Source organism: Chlamydotis macqueenii, chromosome 1 (genome assembly GCF_036417535.1).
Source record: "Chlamydotis macqueenii isolate bChlMac1 chromosome 1, bChlMac1.mat, whole genome shotgun sequence".
In the NCBI taxonomy this organism is placed as follows: Eukaryota; Metazoa; Chordata; class Aves; order Otidiformes; family Otididae; genus Chlamydotis; species Chlamydotis macqueenii.
This window is the reverse complement of record NC_141556.1, coordinates 26,859,005-26,882,985: the sequence shown is the minus strand read 5'-3', so window position 1 is coordinate 26,882,985 and position 23,981 is coordinate 26,859,005. Positions and strand designations below refer to the sequence as shown.

Here is a 23,981-nt window from a genome sequence, read left to right as displayed (position 1 = left end):
CTGTTTGTCATGTATTCTAATACAACTGTACTGTAGTAAAAACATTTCTCCATCCCAAATTCTTTAAATACCTCTTTGAATAGTGCATGGATTTTCCGAACTCCGATTCTCAAGAGGTGCCAGAAAATCTCCTAGTAATTCAGATAAAGAAGCTCTCTCCAGATTTTCTAAAATCACAATGGTTGTTTTGCGTACGGGAGGCTGTTTAACTGGGACCAGACAAGCTGAAATATAAAAATCCCATTAATGTCTACTTATGAAAATTGACTTTTATTCATGTATACAGCTCTTACTGCTACTAATGTAACGAAGGGGGTTTTTAAATTTTTTTGCCTTTTAACTTGTTCACAGAAGCAAACAGACTGTATAATGTGTTCAAAACTGGAAGCATAATATCAAACAATGGAAAGAACATTATACTGTATAATAATAATAAAAAATTAAAGCTATTATTAAAATAAATTCCTAAAATTGCTATAACGGGATCTTCATAGAGGGGAAGGATTTCATCACACTGAAAATAAACACACAGAAAAGATAGCAAAGATCTCTGGAAATATTTCTTTCATCTGCTGTAATAAATCTTAAACTTTCAGCATGTACTCTTTATACCATTTAGTGATAAAAATTTAGAATATTCCATATTTATAAGAAACTTAATCATTCTATGAGTTTGCCTATTTGTTTGCTACTACCCTCCCTTTAAAACCTCCTTCAATATCTTTTAGAATCACTCAAATAATCAGAGCTAGTTTGACACAAAACCAAACATTAATATATACTACATTATTACTGTATGGTTAATACTGTGACAAAATAAAATAAATTGGAGTTTGAATGAACATGGGCAAAATGCAGCACAATCTGCCCATGAAAATATTGCCTCTGCCCTCCACAGAAAATATTGCTCTTTCCTTCACTTTTAGCATTATTCTATTACTTTTTTTTAATGTTCTCCTTCCTACTTCTGCTGACCCATGTGCCCCTATTCTTCTGCTTCCATACTCAATTTGCCCGTTTTCACTGTCATTCATCTTTGGCTACTTTGTCCTTTTTTCACTCTTACCGATTATTTATTGTGAATTTATACAGGTACAGCCTACTGACCACGCTGAGAATACTTAATTGTGGAGCATCCAAGTAACAGAACTTTAATCTACGTGTAGCTATTCACATTCATGAAGAGAAAACTGTTCATTGTAACAGAAATTCAACTTTGTCCTGCAGTAATGGGTTGGAGTACACACATGCACTAACATTTGCCTGCCCAGTTGACAAAATTTGGCTCAGATCCACACACAAGTACCTAGTAAACAAGTATATATCAAAAGCAGGTGGTCTGGCTTTTTAAGAACTCTTTCACTGCTCCTTTTATTCCCAGAAAGGTAATAATTATAGCTTCCCGTCTCATATGTTTTTAAAAAAAAACCATTGGAACAGCTACAATAAGGCAACAATAGACCTTCATGTCTGATTCAGTAGATCTGAACCGTAGGAATCAACTTTTAAATGAATGAGACATAAAAAAAAATATTAAGAACTATTCATTTTACTTAAATGGCACCAACTTTTGACAGAGCTCCCTACTGGACTGTCACACTTAGTTCCACCTCATATTATTATTCCCCAAGCACCTGGAAAACTATGGGTTCTGTTAAGACATAACACCCACTACGTGAAATGTTGTAATGTATTTCTTTACTTTGTACCATTAAAAATTTTCCTACAAATTACCAAAATCAGTCCTGCTGAAATCACCTTACCACTAGTGATGAACAGTTCCGCAAGCTGCTCCTTGGAGAAATCAGCATCCACTTCAACTTTAACAATTTCACATGTGGATCCTGCAGCCACTTGCTTTTGCTGTGTTGAAAATTTATAGATTTGGTGAAATAGTGCAAACTCTAATTTATGAGCTAATTTACTTTAATTAGTGTTAATACCTTCATGCAGGCCGCTATCTGATTTGCGATATATTCTTGCAAACTTCCTTCTGGACCATGGAAAATGACGTTACGGTATTGTTCAACCTACAGACAGACAATAAATTATTCTTGAAAACTGGATATTTTTTTCCCTAGATGAGACAATCAGCACCTAACAGACAAAATTCTTTATTTTGCACTACTGGAGTTTATAATCCTTACTATATTAGTTTCTAAATAGGCAATATTTGCATACAGCATCTTGGAAATATATCGATAAATTTATATCCTAATTTTCAAAACTACATTAAAAGATATTTTGTCATTGTAACAATCATTAAAGCTTGAAAAAATCATGTAGGATGAGTTTAGGAGTCACAAATACCTTCCTGATTTTGAATTAAAATAGATAAACCAGAATGATGTTAAAATCATCAAAGAGTAGTTTAAGTCATTGCTAACTTAAGGACTTAGACTAAGGACTTTATTTCCAGCTGAAATGGGATCATGTTATCAATACAGTAGAATAAAAATGATTTACCTTAACTGTAAAATAACTTTATCTCTAAAAGGTCAGTAAGGGAATACACTCATATGATTGTGCAGTATTGTTCAATGCAACAGAAACCTATGGCACATAACTGTTCTTCTAACAACATGAAATACTATCCAAGGACACAGCAGGAACTATGCAGATTTTAAACTAAGTCTGATTTGATTAGCAATGTTAAAACAAATGATCTAGGAAAGTTAACTCATATTATCCAATTATCCTTACATTTTGAGTTACAGGGGACATAGATATAGAAACTAATAATAAAATTCAAGTCTCAAATAATTGCTTACATGAATGTTATCCTAATTTACTCTCCCCTCAAAAAGTGGAATGGAATAACTTTGGAAAGAAATAAGATACCACACGGCTTTTAATGTATTTTCTTAAGCAGTTCAGTTAAATCAGATGACAACTATTGAAAGAGAAAAAGTTAATGCTCTCACATGACCAAAGTTCTTGAGGCAAGATTCAGGAGGAACTTTATCCCATTTCATTTTTTAGAAGTCTTGACATTGTTTCACAGAGTAGAAGATTATTTTTTTTTTTTTTAGTAAATACTATTACAGAAGTATTGTCACATATAAAAAGCAAACAGACAGAAGCTAGCTTATTAGTTACCAGGCGGAGGTAATTCTGAAGTGTCTGAAGATGGATCATAGATGCATAAGTCACACTATTTAGGCAGCCTTCTTGAGGTCCTTTAAAAAGACAAAAACTCTTCTAAATCTCTCTCATGCTTATAAGCATGTATGATGGATATTTATGCTTTTCATGCAATATTCTATGGCAATCTCCTAAAATTACAGGCTATGCAAATTAAAATAGTGAAGAAAAAAAAGTAATTTCTCTAGCAACATAGGTTCACAGTTATGCATGTCATAAGTAAAACTGATACTACTATGTAACTGAAAAAGGCAGTAGGGCTTTTATGTGCCAGCATATTTTCTAAATGTCATAGACTCTAGTTAAACAATTAATTGGATATGATATTTCTGAATATCAAGGAACACTGAAGAATAAAACCAGTAGGAAATTATTCTCAAATTATCTATTTCATATGCAGTGTCTTAACGTTCAAAATGAAAATTATGAATTGAAAATTACCAAACAAAAACACTGTGATATGCTCAGCTCTGTTCTTCTTCAAAAAGTCCCATGGTGGCTGGGAAAAAATCTGACCTGTTGACCATGAAATGTTTCCTGTTAAAAAGAAAAAATGAGAGAGAGAGCTATTCCTTGTATCTATAGTGTCCTACGCTCAAGCATATTCAGTTGCTTACAGTGTGGGGATACACTGACAAATCTGACAAACAAACCAGTCCCATGTACTGAATCATACTATTATTATTTGATACTTGACTGAGAATACCAATGTTTTCTGCCAATTAAGACACAAGTTCAATAGCTAGCCTGTCTTTACATCTTTGCATGTCATATAAAGTAAAATAAGATAATTTACCCAGTTTAATGAGAATAGGGTTTTTTGGGGTGGTGGTCATGTGGAGAGGGGAAGGGGATTTAAGATGAAACACATACATAAAACAGGAGTAGTTCTGTTCTACTTATGCTGATGATGTACAGTCTGGATTTACTGTACATTACGGATGTACTGTAAAGACATAGTGTGGGCTTTGCTTCAACTTGCTTTGTTTCACCTGTAACACTGATCCTTCATCTGGAGTACTAAATTGAGTAAATGACTAATTAACATGGGACCTGATGGTCTCTGAGATGGTATTAAAATGCTTAATGAACTGTACCATACACACAGCTAAAAGTAAAGAATGCTTTCATGCCAGCACTCTTCAAAGTTTCATAGCTAGCACTGGTCTTTGTTAGTCTAAGCATTAAAAGATCAAGAAATCTAAAGATTTTTATCTTACTTAAAAGATCTCACAAACTCAAGAAAACCGCCAAATTTTGCTTTTCTTATTACATCGATATTGATACCTAGTTTGACAGATAATATACTGCTTGCACTGAGGCCAATGTTGGATTCTGCAGCACTATTAAATGACAGGTCTTCTAGGCTCCTCCATCCATCAGAAGCGATTGCTTGGAAATGGTTTGTCACTGCCTGACTCACTGCTTTTGAAAAATCATCCCATGATGTCTGTTTGCGGATATTTAAAGCACATATTGTGTTTTCTGTATCAAATTCCTCTGTACCACAATGAGCTGGTTCAATGCCACTGACTGAAATCTTTACAGGTACATTAAGAGCATCTGTTAGAAAACAGAAATCCAAGAATGAGAAAAACTGTAAAACTCAATTAAAAAATCCTATTATTAAAGATCAATAACATCTAATATTGCAAATGAAAGCTACAAAATAACTCCTGTTACAGAAAAGCAAGTGTTAAAGAGCAGCACAGATCACCACCACAAAATCAGAGCAGTGATGAAAATCAAATATCAAGGTATATCTCTTTATTTACATTACAAAAAATCAGTATTATTATGCTTAAATAACAGAAAGCAAGACAAAACTTACTTAATCTTTTATTTCCTCTTTACAGACTAATTTATTATAAATTAAGACAGATGGTAGGTAGTGTTTTAATGTTTCAGTTTATTGTGGTTGTGCACATTTTTATTATCAATGTAGAAAGGAATTTTCTGGCACTAGTGCACAAGTGGAAAACAGCTGAGCCAAATATCTTTAAACAAAAACCTAAGAGCTAAGACAGAAAATTCATTTGGAAGTGTATATTTAATTTGCTATAGAATAAATTGACAAAATATTAAAAAAAGAAAGTAGGAATTTACATACACATTCTAGAAACAAAATTAATTTATCAAAGTTAGTTTAAATCTTGCTCTTTGAAAAAGGAATATAACTTAACAGAAGTGGCAGCAGTCTGTACAGATCATCTGGATGACTAAAAGTGAACATGAAGCTATCTTCTAACTTTAATGCCAAAACAATACCTTTCAGAAATGATACTTGAAATTAAAAATAAGTGCACCACAAAAAAAAGGTACTAGCTTATTATGAAATCTTGCAACATGATCTTACTTTCGGTTTTGAGCTCAGAAGTCAAATTTTCAGCTGATACAAACCAATGAAGCTTTTCTGATTGGTTCAGAAAAGCCTACTGTAGAGAAAAGATCACTCAAAGGTGTCCTTCAGGTATGGGACTCTGAGAAATGTATCAAAAGCTTGCCCTTCTGAGGGCTGCACCTCAGGGAAATGAGCAATGCGTATAAGAAATACGGAGGGTTCTCTATGAGGAAACAGGCACCTAGGAGAGAGGTACAGTATATACCTAAATTTCAGTGCATGTGACCTTTACAGCATAGCTGGCAATCCTGGCCTCCACTCTTTCAGATCTGTTGGAGCACATCCTCCTATCCTACATGCATGTAATTCCTTACAGGACTGTGAGAAAGGTAGAGGATGGTACACACACAGTTTATTCTAAATGCAGTCTTGGCCTGTTGAGGTGTATACCCAGAAGAAAGAGTGGTGTTTCCAAGCTTCCAGATATTGCACTGATGTTAACTACAGGCTTAATGAATGAAAGAGAAGAGAAATGGCGTCCAAAGGTTCTGACCTGATAAAAGCAGTTGGGTTCATGATAAGCCTAACCAGAGAAACAAGGTACTAGGGCTGATGAAAATAATAAGAGTATCAGTTTAACAGGCTACAGATTCAGCCATCAGAAACTGGCTTCAGTCTGATAAAGAAGTAGACCACAGAGGAGTTTCTAATAGAAAGTGCATTGTGTTCCCCTCTGCACCTACAATCAAATGCTAAGAACCTAGACATTATAATAGCTAAAGAGGAAAATCAGAAGCAGCACACACAAAGCTTCCCTAATTTGTTGACAATCAGTGAAATTGACTACCCACATCCCTACATCCCACAACATAAACATTAAAAAGTGAATAAATATGAAGTATACAAACCTACAAAGACACTACTTCTGACTATATAGAGAAACAGAAAACACAGAGTGGATGGACTAAGTTCTAACTCAAGAAATACACGGGTCAGCCTGCTCCACTGAATTTTGAGAAAACTTACAGAGAAGGAAGAAGATGACAGGCTCCAAGAGAGGAATAATCTTCTAAGAGAAGTTATTGATGTTGGAAAAAAGAAGTTGTTTGATGTTGTCTCTAAGACTTTTTTTTTGAAGAATAAAACAAACAATCCTCTCAACAATAAAGAAGTGACAACTAGAACAATGCTTTAAAAAGAGATTCAGATATGACTAAACTATTGTTTTAGCCTGACGAAATCTGACAGCTATCTACCAAGTGATTTTTCTGCAAGAATTTGAAGAAAAGATAAGAGCAGGATATCTTTGGAAAAAGTAATTACTAATATTAATTCCAGAAATTTTAAGAGGATATGAATGTTTGCACATGTTCAATATATACTGTCTTTTCAAATGTTTTAAAAACAAAGACATAAGTCATTTAATAACCTTCAACAGAATTTTATCATATGCTTTTGCAAAATTAGGAGAATAGAAACTTGCTAGGTTAAGAAAACTTAATTTTGTGGTGCCAAAAAAGTGACGACTACGCTTTTAATTTTCCTCATTTTTATCCCACAAGCTTTTTACTAAAAACATTTTTATACAGTGCTGATAGCATTTACTTACTTAAGTTTTCTAGGAGATGTTTGCAATCATCAGTGGCAACATCATGCAATGTTCGATTACACTTATCTTTTCTCTCAGCCTCTAGTCCACCATGGCTACAAAGGATTTCTAGACAGTTCTGCAAAGGTAAGAACTGTATTATTTACTTGTCCATTTGCTGCATAAAAGAGTTCTACCAATATGCAGTTAGACTCCTAATTGAAATTCTTACACATGCATTTCCAAAGATAGTCAGCTATGGAGTTTCTATATATGAGCGTTCAAATGATGTTCCTCACAGAGCTGAAAACCAGGAGTAAAAATATTTAATTGCAGACTTGAAACTCTCAAATCAAGACTGTGAAAAAGCAGAACATAAGCAGCCAGGCTTCTAGAGTCTCAAAACGTAAAGAGCTGATCAGTTGAATTGAGAAATTCTTAACACTGGGCCACTAATTTACATATCCACGAAAAGAAACAAAAGCCCAGCTACGCACTCTGTTTTGAACATCTTGGCCTCAATGTTCAAGCAACACTGAAAAGGCAATTCTAAAGCTTAATATAGACTAATTAATGAATCTATTCAGATGGTAATCCATAAAACCAGTTTTCACTTTGCAATTCACCATGTATGAGTTTCCATCGTGCCCGACATCTGCGCTGCACACAGCAAAAGAAAAACAATTACTTTAAAATCACCTCGCAAGTCTCTTCTTTGGCAGGAAAATCTGAACTTCTGCAAGCATAGTAACAATGCAGTGAAATAAAAATGCATTTCTATTAAAGTCAAAGCATAATTCAAATGTTGGTTGATCAGTGATCAGAAGACTGATTAAGTCCTGATTTCTAATGATCACTGATTCAGCAGTGTCCTGGTTTTGGCTGGGACAGAGTTAATTTTCTTCCTAGTACCTGGTATAGTGCTGTGTTTTGGATTTAGTATGGGAACAATGTTGATAACACACTGATGGTTTAGTTGTTGTTGAGCACTGCTTACACTAAGACGAGGACTTTTCAGCTTCTCATGCCCTGCCAGTGAGACAGGTGGGGGTGCAAAAGAAGCTGGGAGGGGCCACAGCCAGGGCAGCTGACCCAAACTGGCCAAAGGAATATTCCATACCATATGATGTCATGCTGAACATATAAACTGGGGGCAGTTGGCTGGGGGGGTAATCGCTGCTTGGGGATGACCTGGGCATCGGTCAGTGGGTGGTGAGTAATTGCATCATGCATCGCTTGTGTTATATATTCAATAATAACAACAACAACAATAATAATATCTTCCTTTGCTGTCTTATTAAACTGTCTTTATCACAACCCATGGCTTTTACTCTTTTTTCAGTTCTCTCCCCCATCCCACTGGGTGGGGGGAGTGGTGTGAGCAAGCAGCTGTGGGGTGCTTGGCTGGTGACTGGGGTTAAACCATGACAAGCAACAATACAGGTGGCCTTCATGAAAGCATTGTCATCCTCAGACATGCCTTTCAAGGACAGATATCCATATTAAAAAAAGACACCATCAGAAACTATACTAGTTGATAATGTATTGATAAACTCAGGGGTTAATCATAGCAGAAAAATCAAACCTTGAAAACACACAAAAGCAGCTATTAAGTATTTAAATTCAGAACAGTGGCTTGTTACAGGTTTGGCTACTGTTACCTATTTTTTAGCTGTTCTAATAGAAAGACTTTTGTCAGTATATCTAATACTCCAACACCTTTCATAAACATAACAGCCATTCAAGCTATATTTCCCTGTGAGACAAAATTTTACCAGATTGTGGTTCCTGTACTTGTAAGACCTTTTAAAAAATCAGTTAGCTTACTTAACTTTGCTAGAAGAAAACTAATCAGAAAAAAAGCATTTTTTTCCTGTCAGGTTAGTAAACTAACTCTGTCTCTCAAATGGGGGCAGTAAGTAGAAAAGACAGCAGAAGGCAGAGGACTGAACTGTGAGACTGAAAGTCCGAAGTAAAGAGGGAAGAAAGAAGTGGGAGAGAACAAAGAAATGAGGCTTATTTCCTTAGTAAAATGAGAAGATTTGTTTGCTCTGTTGCCTATGAAATAGCAGCTAAGATGCCCTAGCATAATTTGTCTGTAAAGAATGGCACCTACCAATCTTGAAAGGAAGAGTGCAAGTGCCAGCACAGTTTATACGCAACTATCATGTAGTGTCACAAATGCAGTGCAGATAAAGGATTGGAGAATGAAGCTGAAGTGCTAACAGTACTTGAAGATGAGCATTAAGCTTTCTTTAGCTTCTTAATAGCCCAAACACCTCTTGAGTCAATAAGTGCATTTAATCTGATACAATTAAATAAAGTCTCTGTAACATCATAACCAGGAATCTGACTGCCAGCTATATATTGCCTTTATCACCTAGAGTACCTTCAACCCTCAATGGAGATCTTATCCAACAGCTGCCTTGGAATGTGCTCAGAAACTCAAAATAATGAGTTATTCACAAAAGGTATATGTGAAGACTTCCAGTGTCAGAGCCTTCAGAGAGAATACGTAGCCAAAGCCTCTTTTAGACAGTAAATAAAGCCTAGCTTCAAAGTTCCTGAGGATTATATTATTGCAGAAAGAAATAACATTTTGCACACTATTTAGGTATTTGCAGACTATAACAAATACCTTAAACTCCACCTAAATCGAGATGAGTGGAAACTGCAATAAGGATCTGTATCTCCATAACAGACACTGATAACGGAACATTGACTCTGTCTGTAATGCAAAATGCTGGGTAAACAGTAGCTGGTCCCTAAAAAAACATAACTTAATAAACTGAATCCTAAATCTGTGCCTATTTTGAATTTTTCACAGTAAATTTGTCAGGAAAAAAAGCAAACATAATGATAGATTTTTAATTAGGCATGTAATCACAGGCTAATTTTTGAAGTCTTCAACTGTATTTTCCTCAAACTCACTCTCTTCTGTGTTTTGTATCGCCTGTTTTCTCCCTGAGTAAAAGTTTCACAGTAAGATATGATTGACAGCTGTCATAAAAACCCCATAAAAATCCTTTAAAAGTCAGTGTTAGAAGTGTAAAGCTTCTTATGTCAAATCCTTCAAGTAATATTCAATTTCCAGAAATCTTCCTGTTTATCATCAGTAAGACCTGTCACATCATTCTCCATGTCATCAGTTATCCCAACCCCCAAAAAAACGTATTCATTGCCTGCTAAAAAGTCTGCTCAAAATAACAAATTAAACAATGTACTACTGCACAAATCTGATTCTCAAATTTCTTTTCCGTCCCTCCCTCCAACAGGAAAAACTGTTCGTAGTTAAATCATCCCTAACTGTAACTGGAAACTACATCCATCTAGTATCTATATTAAGTACATGACACTCAATGAATTGGCATTTAAGGTAGGATTTACCTCATCCTAACTTTGAAAATCTGAATCTCAAGTAATCATGTTTTCTCTTTGTATTGTTGTCCCAAAAGAAATAAGCATTTAAATATGACATTTCACCCCATTTGACACCTTGCTTCCAGGATAAATTGTCTGCTGTAAGTATCTCTCTGTCTCTGTTAAATCAAGTGTGACAGTAAACTAGATCACAAACTTAGATTTTACATCTATTTTTTAGTTCTTCAAAGATAAAAAAAGAAGGGTTTATCTTACCTAAATTCTATCAGGTTACTGTAACTTGTTCACATAGACTGACCTTAAAGCCTTTTGATGCTGCTATGTGGGCAGCAGTCCAGCCCTCTTTGTCAGCATGGTTGATGAGATCTGCAGAAATAACAGGCTTTACTCTACTGCTATAGTTGTCTTCTCTCTTCTCCAAACCAGAGCAGTCTAAATTAGACTCTGCATCAGCCAAAGAGTTCCCATTGTTTGGCTCTCCGTAGTACATAAGGAGCTTGAGACTGTCAACATTACCAGAATCCACTGCTGCGTGAATTGGTGACCAGCCATCCTAAAAAAAACCAAAAGCAAAAAGCACACTCCCACCAAACCCACAGAAAAATGTTTGCAGAACTTATATTAGCACTAGATATGAGTGGAAGGCTCTGTTTGGAAATTAAGAAGATAAGCAAGAGTGACATAATAATCCCTTGGGAAAACTGTTGCTTTTATGTGTTAGGGGTGGAAGAAAGGGAAGGATGAAAATGTAGCAGAAAGAAAATTTTACAGCTTTCTCCAAGGACAGTCCAACAGACAGAGACTTCAAAACTTTTAGAAGAGTCTAAGCGATATAGGACTTACATGTCATTAATAGATTGTCTCCTTATCATGTATCAAACTAACATGATTCTAACGATCAATAATTTGTTTCATGTTACATTAATCAGTCTACCAGTCAGATATTGTCATGGCTTTGACATCACAACTTTCTTTCATTTCAAGTCAAATACATTTACTTTCCAAGTCCAAAAGAAATGAAGCAAAAAAATTCAGTATTAATAGAGGAGCAGAATTCTCTGTGAACCTAATACTCTTTGTGCTTGTTTCTGGACAGCCTACATCCCACATTCATTATCATGTTTATGTCAAAGTCTTAATAAAAACTTCAGGAAAGTATCTGAAAAGGATAACACCTAGACATTAATTTTGAGACAGCCCTCCTCCCTTTCTGCTGTATATACAATTTTTTTTTCCATATTCTTCCATTTGCGATATATGAGACTTTACAATACTTGCTGGCAAATTTGGGGTGGGGGGTCCCCTCAAGGACAACAATAAAGCACACTAACACAAAAGCAGGAAGCAAAATCTCTATCTTCACTTCTGTGCCTTAAAAATAAGTCAAAACAGAAGACTTTTGTTTTGCAAATCCAGTGCTCATGAAAAGTCTGTAGCAAACTGCAGGAATCGGAAATAGTAAAATGATATAGAAGTGGAATAGTTCAGGACATTTTAAAGACAACACACAGCTTTAAAAAACCCCCAGAAACTATGATGAAAAGAACAAAATACTAATTTAAAATGACATAGTTTAGTCAAGTTTTAAAGAAAACTTTAAATATTTTAATGTACATATTGCCTAGCTGTTCACAGTTATTCAGTATTATACCAGATATTTCAACTTTACAAACTATTTTAACTTACACTGGTTTTTAGTGTTCGATCCGCTCCACCTTGCAACAATAGCTTAATACAATCATTATTTCCATTTTTACAGGCCAGGTACAAAGGTGTCTGTCCTCTCTCAGCAGCATGGTTAATATCAGCCTGATACATAATTAATAATTCTGCACACCTACAGCAAACAATAAGGTAGTAAAATTATCTTATATTCAACATCCCAAAACTTTTTATAACTTACATTTAAATATTTTTAATAAAGTACTGATTTTATAGATACAGATCTACCTGTGATTTTAGCCATCACCTATACACAATTACAAGGTATAGTTTATACATACACATAAAGACAGAAAATCAGGTTACTTTAAACCCGTAAATATTGAACTACTGTAGATGCATTTAAAAACTGTGACTATAAAACTCTTAATTCCAGAAAAATCTTAATTCTGGTCTATTCCCTCTGCAGTTCAAATAAGGGCTTTAAACAAAGGTAACTCCCCATCTCTCTGGCTCAAGATTTATTAGTCCATAAAAATAGAAGGATAGCAACAATAAAGCCTCAAAGCAATTAATGCAAGGCTATGTAACTACTGGTTAGGAGGTCATAGCATAGCAAACAGGATGACAAAATATTTAAAACCATGTAAGATATATATATATATATAAGAATATAAGCATATAAGACATTACAGATGAGAAAACCACAAGTATTCTTAAAAAAAAAATCTCCTTTTAGTAAGTTCTTATTTAGTCAGAAAATCAATCAAGTTCAAGATAAAATGATCAATTTTAGAAACAAGTAAACCAGATAACATTAATATGAATTACTTAGCTGCACTTTCTGAAAATGCTCAAATGAACAGAAAAAATACCAATAAAAGTAATGCTCTACCTTATCAAATGTTGAACATGTATCCTAACCACACAATCACAAAAGTAATCTTAAGATGGGCTCATAACAAGACACCTCCATAAAGCAACTATAGATTAAGTCTGCTATGTTAAAAACATCTGCTTTGTCATTCTGCATTGTATTCAATGACTCTGGAAATGCTACGCTGACTTTCCATCCCAAGGTCAGGTAAGGTCAGCCTGGCCTGGACTACATGGGAAATTATTTTTAAAGTTTTTCTTAAAAGCACTTTCTGAATGGGTGATATTACTGAACAGCCCTAAACAACTATCATTTCTTTCTGGAACTGGAACAACAGCATGGTGCCACTTTGGGAATAAGGTCAGCTAACATGTCACAGGACGGGCTAGCAAACCTGTCACAGACAAGTACTGTGTAACTGATAGCAGTTTAGTGCTCACATTATCCCCAGATTCTTAGTACAAATAACACGGACTACACAACACAACACTTGAAAGGGGACAGACTACACTACTGCCCCAAGTTCTGCCTACTACAGAATTTTTCTGAGCCAGAACTTTGAAGTGATTAACAAATCAAACAGCTTGAAGCATTCAGTCTCTCTAATATTTTTGATTGGCCCCATTATTATTCCCCTCACTTTTAAAATTTAGTTCATGTTTAGTACTTAAAAAAAGTGAAAGCCAAAAAAGTGTTAATAGACTTCATACTACATAAGTAACTCTAAGGGAAAAAGCATATAAAGTCTGCAATATTATAACAGCAGATGATATACAGCAAAGTGTTGTGAGGGTAAATCAGAGAAATAAATAGCTTCCTATTTAAACAAAGTCTAAGACATTTATATTAGGGAAAGAACATGAAGAGTGTATTTTTGGCTTGTCTTGTCAAGTCACATGTAATTTTTACAGATTTTACATAAAACATTGAAACATTTGACTTACATGACTTGATATAAGGAAAAAATTCTTTACAATGAGCGTGGCAGAACACTGAAACAGGTTGCCCAGAGAGGTGGTGGATGCCCCATCCCTGGAAACATTCAAGGCCAGGCTGGATGAGGCTCCGAGCAACCTGATCTGGTTGGAGATGTCCCTGCTTCTTGCAGGGGGTTGGACTAGACGACCTTTGAAGGTCCCTTCAAACCCAAACCATTCTATGATTCTATACATATTTCTGTGCTCAAAACACCTACTGGGAATCTGCTACCTCTGGATTAAGACTTCACGTAAAATATGCCCATTAGTTGATAAGCTTGAAGTCCTCTAAGAAGTGGCAAGAATGTCTGATGATCATTGTATGCTCACGGAAGACTGTGAGAAGGACAAGGATCCTACTCTTCCCCATTGCTGGGCCAGGACCTATCACAGTATAACAACACTCAAAGATTCTGACCCCTGTATGTTACTATATCAAAGTAAAATCCTTTAAAGTAGTAAAATGCAACATTAAGAGAACAAAAAAAATGAAAGATAAGCAAAACCAAATATACATAAAAAAAAAGGTAAAGTAATAAAGAGATTCCTCATCATGCTGTTTAAGACTTTTTGCATTTGTAAAATAGTTTTGTCTGGATAAGGATGCCCTGGACAAGGTTATCTAATGATTGCTTCCAACTTTCAGGTCTAATCCCAGTGGTTCTATGATACACAGTAAAGTTGCAGAACAGAAATGCAACATCAGCTTTCAGCTCCTCTGATGAAGAGAGGAAAAGGGAGGAAAAACCTAATCATCTGGATGAATTGTTGTGTGCTGGTTCTCAGTATAAAATGAAGACACAATTTTACAATCATGCTGTCATAAAACATCAATCTATAAAATTAGGAGCTTCAAAAATAAAAGGAAGTTATTCTAGCTACATTTTGAATAATGTTTTTAGAAATATTCTTTGACTCATACATAATTTTCTGTTTTTCAAAGTTACTGATACAAAAAACCTTAAATATTAAAAAGACCTGTTTTGTTGTTTAAAGTATTTGATTCTATATCAGTGGGGGCAATATTCAGATAAATGTTCTTTTTTTCTCTGAATATTATATTTATAGTTCTCTATGCTTTAAGAAATCAGTGTAAAAAGAATTCATTTCCTCCTTCCTCTGTTAATCCTGTATTATGGCTGACAACTTGAAGAAAATTAAGAAATTCAAAGGTATGACACCCATGTGGACCAATATAATATTGTAGTTACTAAGAATACACATTCAGCAACCTTAAGAGCTGCAATTGGAAACAAAACAAATGGAAAATATTAAAACCAGAATGGCATATGAATATGAGCTTCAGTAGATGCTTTGAATAAATGACAGTTAAATGCATTTATACCTAAGACTGCAACAGTAATGTAATCAAAAAAGTATACAATATAATGTAAAGAGAATATAAAATTGAGTAATAGCTGATGGGCAAAATCTTAAGACGTCACTTACTTGACATGTCCCTGAGCAACTGCGGAACACAAGGGTGTAAAGCCATTTCTATCAGCAGCATCAACTTGTGCTTTTGCAGTCAGCAGCAATCTCACACAGTCTGTAAATTGAGCATGAACATAGACTGATGCAACAAAAACAGGTGGTTAAAACTACCAGAAGTTAAAACCTACTCAAGGGGCAACAGCAACCAGTCTTTTTGACTATACATCACACACCTTAGCAAACAGAAGTAGAAGCTAAGGAAGTAGTTTGCAGGAGACAGGCGAGAATGACTCCCTGGGGGCACCGCCGCTCTCTTGCAAAAACGCTCTCTTGGGTTCTACTGAGATCCAAATACGTGCCCATTGCTGGCAGCTCCCACAGGGTTAGCTAATTCATGTATCTCCAAAGTGGGGAATATGAATTATCCAGCAGCCCCCAAAGGCAGCACAGTCCCACTGGCAGTCATGTGACACTTCCAAAATATGACAGCCATGGAGGAGATGCTTACAAGCCACATGGAAGTCAACAGGCTGGCCAGTCTTGTTTTAGGATAGTTTGACATGGGATTGCAATGACAAATAAGAAATGCTGGCAAACTCAAACCTCCCCAAACCATTCCCATTCATATATTTACAAAATTACATGCTAAAAATAGTACCAGCCTGATTCCACCATCCTACAGCTAAATTATGATAATTAATGACATAGTAATTAGGCTGCTTTTAATCCACAAATGAGAATATCATTTGATGCAATTAAGTTTGAAGAAAATACTTAATCTGCTCCATATTCTTGAAATTGGTTCTAGACCAAAATAAAACAAGTCTTTCGTAGCTGAAACTACTACTTTGAAAATAAGCTTAGCTAGAACACCAATTATAAACTTCTGACCTGATTTCTAAGCAAGCTTAATGCTCTCTGTTCCAGCACTGGGTAAGATCTTGAAGCTAAGCTTTGCTATTGAAGCTTATCTCTAGATATCAGAAACATAAATTTAGAATTACTTAGAAATCTGACTAATCTAAACCATTCCTGAACTTATTTACTCCTGCTACAATTCTTTCAAATATTAAAACAGATGTTGTGGAGTTGATGGAATAAATAATTTAACATTAAGAAATAAGATTTTAAAATACTGTAAATGATGATTCTTAAATAAGTAATCTGATCTGAAATGGCACTTTTTAAAAAAAAATTAGTTTGTCAGGATAAGCTACCAGGACTTAATCTGTAATAATTTTTTTTAAAGTCATAAAGAAGTTCTCAGCTAACTTATCTAGAATTTCCACTTGTAAGATAATACCAATTAAAAGAAAATTATATTTTCAATCACTTCATAACATAAAAAATACTCTGCTAACAATGACATCAGTTTTTCCCTCTTTCCATTGTCAATCCCAGGCATACATTAAACAGTTAACTTGAAAATACAGATTCTTGCTTGACATCCTAAAATATTTCTAAAGTTTATGAAGGATGTTGAAAAAATTTTCTTTCAGCAGTTTCAAGTATTTGGCTAGAATACTCTTTGGTTTCTTGACAAAGCATATGTTAGCCATGCAAAAGCCATGAACAACGCACAGAACAAGACCACCTTTCTAGAAAGGTATGGTTAACTCACAATCATTTAGGGACAGATCATTCAGGTGGTAGCTTATCTATGGGAAAATACCATTTCTGATGAAGATGACTGAAAAGAGTTGTTTATTCTCAGGGACAGGTGCAAGCATGAGGAAATACAGCTACTTTCATAAGGCATACCATGTGAGCTAGTAAACTGTACATGACCTGTTCTGGTGGCATATCAAGCAAAAGAGCAATAATCTCCAAGAAGCCTGGGTCCTCTGGATGGACTTTTGATTGAGATTTGGAGAAGGGTAATTTGGGTCAATCCAGGCTCATTAACTCCAGTTCACTGCTGTCTGCCACAGAAGTAGTCAGCAGTGGAGGGGACTGGGCGGAAGGGGAGGCACGAGACAGACATCAATGTTGTCATTCAGTTAAAGGCTTTGGTCAAAGCAAAAGCAAAACATAGAAGCTTATTAGCACAGACACCTGGAGACTTTACTGCTCTCCACCACAGCTGAGTAGTTAGTTCTTCCAGAGTGCTGGCAAACACCATGCAGATACATCCAGTGGCTCGGCAGAGCTGACTCCATGTAGCTGTATGTCTCTGCACCTCACTCCTTTCTACTTCCCATATAATTCCAGTTTTTCCTATCAATCAGGGTGCCACAGCCTCCAAATACTCAGGATAGAAGAGAATTGATTATATCATAAATGCATATGATTAGCACATAGCTCAGAAGGATATTATTATTATTATTATTATTATTATTATTATTATTATTCTCTTCACATCTCTCAGTTTCAGGAACTCTTATTCTCTTTCTCAGCCACCTCGTGTGTGGCAGAGAATGGTCAGAACTGGTAACACAATACAGATATTCAGATACATTAGGTAATGAACTACTGTATATGTTATCAAGGGCATAATGGACTGAAGCGGCTCGTGCTTTGTTGACGGATCAAACCAAGACGGCCTGACAAAACAATCTGTTCAGCTATCCCAATCTAGTGGTTAAATCATAAAGTCAACAATTTCCTTGTGTCCACTCAAACAAAGTGTTTATTTTATATTTTTAGGGGGAAGCTTGCTCTCTCAGACGTACAGAATTAGGGATAGTGTGTGCAGGAAACAAAGCAGCTGATATGAGCTTCATATGCTAGAAAAACCCTCAGCTGCAGCTCTCAAAAGGCAACTGTTCATGAACAGGAAGACTACACATTTTGCAAACAGGACAGATTAGGAAAGAATATTTGAGTGCTCTCTTTTCTTGTGTAACTTAATTTTCTCTACAGACTGGGCAGAGAGAACACAATAGCTGCTGCCACCATGCTGGTTACAGTGTGCTCTACCTTCCTCTAGTTGTCTACACATCTCAAATACTTTATTTCTTCACTGCAAATGTGTGGAGATCATTCACTTTCCACTCTTCCCAGGCTCTCTGCAACATGGTGTTTGTTTTTGAAGGGAAGCACTCACTATGCTGGGTCTTAACAAGGTAGAGCTACTCTTTTCTTCTGGCCAGCTGTTTCCCTGGAGAAATTGGAAAACCTGCTTAGTTGCCTTAGAAGAAATGAGGAGTCCTGGAAATCTCTGTATCTATTTAGTCACTTACTCCAGGTTGAAAGTATTCTCAATAAAGTAAATTATGGTGTGATCATCCACTAGAGTAAGCTTGAGTGTTGAGTCTTATGGTTGGACTCTATGATCTTAAGGGCCTTTTCCAACCTAAATGATTCTATGATTCTAAAAACCAGCCAAAAGACAGTAACTTACCATTGACAATCCTACTCAGCACAATGAAAAAACTTGTACAATGAATTATTTTATCCTTCTTAAAATTACATCAGTGTCATTTCTTTCCACCTAGTTAGTTAAAAAAACTAATAAAGAGGATTTTTTAAAATAAGCAATTTATTCCTATACTTCCTTTCTTAAGTCTATATATTTTTACATAAATTTGTTTTTAAATGTCTCCGTTCTGAAGAGATGCATCTATCCATGCACTTGGGAACAAACTGCAAGTAACAAAGAAAGGATTACATATTAAAATTAAGCACAAAAACCTTTCTTTAAAAATATTCCAAATCTACTACTCTGAATTTTCATATAATGCATTAAGGAGACAACAATAATGCTGTTGTGTGATTCTCTCATTCAGAATTCATACAATCCATTTAGTTGCTAAAATGCAATGATTTGTACAATGAAGTGTTTTTCGCATCCTGTCAACTATAAATAGAAGTGCAACATTAAAAACCTTTGTAATATATTTTTTTAAAATCTTAAAAAGTAAAAGATACTAAACAATTACAGGATGCATAGGCATGTGTTTGTTTTTATCGTGTTTTCATACTTCAGTCAAGTGCCTCTCTTATTTGAAATTTTGACAATAAAACAAGAAATGAAATTGCCTTTGCTGTCAGTAAGAGCTGCTCAGTAATTGTAACTGGAAATCAGGGCATTTGCTTGGAAACATAGTAGGAATCCAAGATGAGTAAAAAAAAATTGGGTCAATTATGGTTTCCCACAAACTCTAGCAATGATAAATCGATGTAAGCCTAGAAGAATACACAGAACATCCATTCTGTGAGGGTGGAAAAAAAACAATCCACACAATATAATAAACTTGGACTCTTAATACTGAAGACAAAAAGTTGTAAAAAAAAAAAAAAAAAAGATAAGTGCCAAAGGAAGAAAATAAAATAAAGGACTTTTCCAATATTTTAAGGGTCTTGGCAACAGCAAAGAACCTGTCAGATGAAAAGGCCCAGATGTTCCTATGAAGTAAACCATAGCAACTAGCAAGCAAAGACAAAATATACCATTCTGAATAAAGGGAAAATTCCTCCTAGCCTTTCCCTGGTAGGAAAATTAACCCTGAACATGTCAGAAAAATGTTCACTATCTGCCTAGCAATGGATTTTGGATCCTGACTGTACTTTGGTTTTTAAAATACTTGAGAAAAATAATGCAATAGTCTCTCTAAATACTATTCTGAACACTGGATCGGGGTTTTCTAATTGTGTAATTAACAAATACATTGTTAAATAAAATCACAAAGTACTCTTGAAAGCAATGGTTTTAAAGGCACTATGTTCCACTTTTTACTGTGAAATAAAATCTTGAATTTACTAAAAATTCATGGCATTTTATGTGATTGGTATTTGTGGATTTCATCTTTAGTGTCCAAAATAACATAATGATATTATTTGCAATATAAGAGTCTATGAGATTTTTACATCAGTAGAAAAAACTAGTGATGTGTACTGGACTTTTAAAGAAAGCTGCTTTTAGAAAGTCTTACGTTTAACAGCCTGAAAATTATCACTTGGAGTTTGTATCCATTAAATTTGTATCTGTTACTAACATATTTGCCTCATTTCATAAATATATTCATAAAATATGAAGACTGACTGTTGAAAGGTTTACAGATGCTACCTCCTTGAGACTGAGGGTTGGGATGGGGGGGAAAGAAAAAGAAGAATGTTAACTATCTCAGGTAGAGGCTAGAGAACAAACTAAGGCTATTTCATCTAGTTAAAAAATAAAGATAGTTCATTTTATTTCCCAAGTAACACACTACTCTGAAAGTTTCTTCCATCATTTTCACTGCTGCTGCCGAAGATCAAAACACTGGTGATGACCTGTTCTTTCCTGCTTACTCCCTGTAGAGGGAAGTTATTTCGTTCAAGTTGCCTTTGCTACAGAAGATCTTTAGTTTGTCATAGAACATAGGGTGATGATATCTGGTGGCTTTTTATAGGAAGGGAGTGGAGAATTAGAATGAATGTTCCTGCAGAATGTTATCACAAGAAAGAATACTTTCTGTGTTACAAAATTCTGCCTCCAGAAGTATTGATTATAAATACACTATACTATGACTTTTGTTATATAATCTATATATTTCAGTTTCACATTTTTAAAAAACATGCATCTGACCTAATTTAATATCTAAAACTTATGAAATAAGCTTTCACTATTTCAATTGACTGTCATAACAAAACTTAGAATCACTTACCTGTATGTCCGTTCGTAGCAGCAGAATACAAGGCAGAATAGCCATCTTCACAAGAGTAATTAATGTCCAGTCCTTCTTCATTAAGCAGCATTGATAATAAAGTGACATTTCCCTGGGCAGCAGCTTGGTGAAGAAGGGTGGGCCTGCCACCCAGGGGGACAGGACCACCACTTGTTAACAAAGGGGTTAGGGAGGAAGACCAGCCTGTGAGTCAAAGCAACAGAAGTTAGACGAAAGACACATAAATAAAGGTCTGTACTTTCTGTGTTCTTTTAAAAATTAAAAAGGATCTTTAAAATGACAGGATTTGTTAGTTTAGCACAGGTTTTGTGATGATGCTTTGTCTATATATCAGAAGGCATTCTGAAGAATAAAAATTGCATACAGGGGGACAATTATTAATGCAAATGAACAGGATTTCATTACAAAAGGTTAACATGAAACTTGTTATGAACTGTAGTAGCAGCTTGATGTCTCAAAAAAATTATATCATTAAAATTCAGAAACTACTGAAAATTTTATACAAGTTTTAATTTAATTGCTGATATGCTAGGAAAGTTTTTTAAAGTATCTAAAGAAAGGTTTCCAAAACAAAATACTTATTTTCATACAAAATTTCACCCTCCTTTACAGCTGTAGTGCAAACTTTAGTATTTATATCTCAGTTGCACTTATATAGATAAATCGCACAGACAGCCCATAATAAATTTAAGTGCCTTTCAATAGGTTTACCAAAAAATGTAGAAAACATTTACACAAACAATATAGAAATAAATATATTTATTCTTGAACTGTACCTTAAGGTAATGTTCCTTTTACTCAGCAACACTTAAACAATATATTATAAAGTGTTCTAGTGTGAATGAATAGGAAGTTATATAAAATTAATGAGTGAAAGCTTTCAGGTCACCCCATTAAAAATAACATTCAATTCAAAGCTTTGAAAGTTTAGAAGTTATCTTGGTTAAATGTCCTGTTCATTACTTATCAGCTTTAGTAGGGAGTTTGTTAAGAATATGAAGTTTGCTGCATAAGGCATAGAAAATTTTGTGCATTCTTCCTTGATCAAGGACTGCAAGAGAAAATAAAAATATTTTTTTTTCTTATTTTCCCTATTACCTTTAGAAAATCCACATTATATCTCTCTGTTGAATAAAAAACATTGTATTCTGTGGCCACACATAAGCTGTTACATGAGGCTGAAATCCTACAATACAAAGCAAGTTTATGCAGCTCTCACTGTGGTTCTGCAACACCCAAGACTGATGAGGAGTTGCAGAGCATTACCTGCAGCTCTGTCAAACCGGTCAAGTGCTATCCTACCTCCAACGCCTAGAACTGGAAACAGCAGTGTGTGGCAGTAGCTCTACCATGCTGGGATGATCTGCTCCGCATTTTTGAAATACAAAATTAAATATGGAAGTTCCCAATAGAATTCTATAGACGCAATAGATTTGGGAACCTTGCAAGATCTGTGCAAATTTTTAATTAAGGTTCGGACATACACAGGCATCCATCATCTGAGCAGCCCCAACAAAAAATACATGCTTGAGGTATTTTTGTATTTGTTTCTAAAGTAAGCTAAACCTGTCATTTCAAACTGTTTACTACCATAGTATGTAAAGAAAATGTATTTGCAGTATTTTCACAATGTTAGCTTATTATTCAACTTATTTATTTGAAATTGTCAGTAAGAAGTCCCTGCTACAGCTATAAAGTTACCTTATAAATCCATCTTTAAACCGATGATAAACTGTAAAGTTAACTCCATCCATCTTCATATAACTTCAATTCTGAAGCTACCTTCTGACTCTTACTACTTTTACTAATATTTGTTTCTCCGATATTTTTAATCAGAGGATTTTGAAGATTTTCTGACTTTTGTAAAAAAATTTTAAAAAGCAATATACAAAGTAAACCGCATCCTTTAAGTGGTTAAAAAATATATAAATGATTTCCATTTCCAATATTTGTGAACAGTTAACTCTTAGAAAATCCCCAAAGGTCTCGAGAATAACTTTTGTTCTTCCTTTCCATTATAAAAGTTTTTTTATTTTTCAGCCTTTTTCTTTGAAACTAACTGTGCTGCAGCTGTTGCTGTACACATCAGTGTTTTTAACATGGTACTTGTGTAGTTTTTACTAGTCTTGCCATGGTAGTTAACTGATAGTGGACATAGCTAGGGTGGCACTCTAGATGCTAACATTCTTTGTCCAAGTTACATTGGAATTATTTGGGGGAATTTGAGAAGCCTGACACTAAGCTTTAAGCATGAAGTTCACTTTGCCAAGCAGTTTTGTAATTGAAAATTATTCCTTATTGAAAACAGTGCAAGGTTTGTTTTATTTTGTTGGGTTTCTTTTTTTCCAAAGCATCATTAACAGAAATGCCAAAATAAAAGGAATTTTTTATACCATATGTGGTATCTTAACTTTCGTTTCTACTCCTTGACATGAAAAATATGTGATTCATATTTTTCATGTCAAGGATTCAGTGATTAAATTCATTATACTAGGTTATCATTTGATTAAAACCTTCTACTGAAAAATATACACATTCAGGTAATAACATAAACATAAATTTGGCTTCTATTATCAATTTACAGCAATATAATAAAGCTGCATTCATCCAACAAAATACACCAACGTTTGAAAATACCAGTAAATAAGGTACACCATGACAAATGCAAAAAGTTAGGAAACATGAAGCATCTGTGAAAGCCTGTAGGGCGTGCAGTGATGAAGGGCAGAGGGACAGACAAAAACAGCTTCTGGCATCAGCTTCAGAATGTGAGATGGTTAATTTCAGAGCCCAGATCAGTCCATTACCCCCCTACTTTTATCTTTGAAGCCAATTGTATAGAGAAAATAAATCAATCATTACAGAAATGAGCAAAATAAAAAACATACTTCATTGAAGAGTGACATAAAAAGCGCCAAACCAAGAAGAAAGTGAAAGCAGAAATCCCAGGGGTATGAAAATCCCACTG

The 23,981-nt window shown here is 34.9% G+C and overlaps 1 protein-coding gene across 2 annotated transcripts in view; it reads right to left on the bottom strand.

Moving 5' to 3' along the window:
• Nucleotides 1-23,981, bottom strand: part of CTTNBP2 (cortactin binding protein 2) — a 92,158-nt gene that overhangs the window by 16,833 nt on the left and 51,344 nt on the right. The window contains exons 5-16 of one of the 2 annotated variants that reach the window (XM_086747472.1): nucleotides 20,993-21,196; nucleotides 17,460-17,621; nucleotides 15,420-15,519; nucleotides 12,141-12,291; nucleotides 10,753-11,007; nucleotides 7,095-7,212; nucleotides 4,432-4,707; nucleotides 3,586-3,681; nucleotides 3,100-3,179; nucleotides 1,944-2,030; nucleotides 1,764-1,863; nucleotides 72-224 (exon numbers count right to left, since the gene is read on the bottom strand). In XM_086747472.1, the coding sequence (XP_086603598.1) occupies nucleotides 72-224; nucleotides 1,764-1,863; nucleotides 1,944-2,030; nucleotides 3,100-3,179; nucleotides 3,586-3,681; nucleotides 4,432-4,707; nucleotides 7,095-7,212; nucleotides 10,753-11,007; nucleotides 12,141-12,291; nucleotides 15,420-15,519; nucleotides 17,460-17,621; nucleotides 20,993-21,196 (1,782 nt within the window). The remainder of the gene's footprint in view (nucleotides 1-71; nucleotides 225-1,763; nucleotides 1,864-1,943; nucleotides 2,031-3,099; nucleotides 3,180-3,585; nucleotides 3,682-4,431; nucleotides 4,708-7,094; nucleotides 7,213-10,752; nucleotides 11,008-12,140; nucleotides 12,292-15,419; nucleotides 15,520-17,459; nucleotides 17,622-20,992; nucleotides 21,197-23,981) is intronic. The other variant, XM_086747463.1, reaches the window with a different exon arrangement.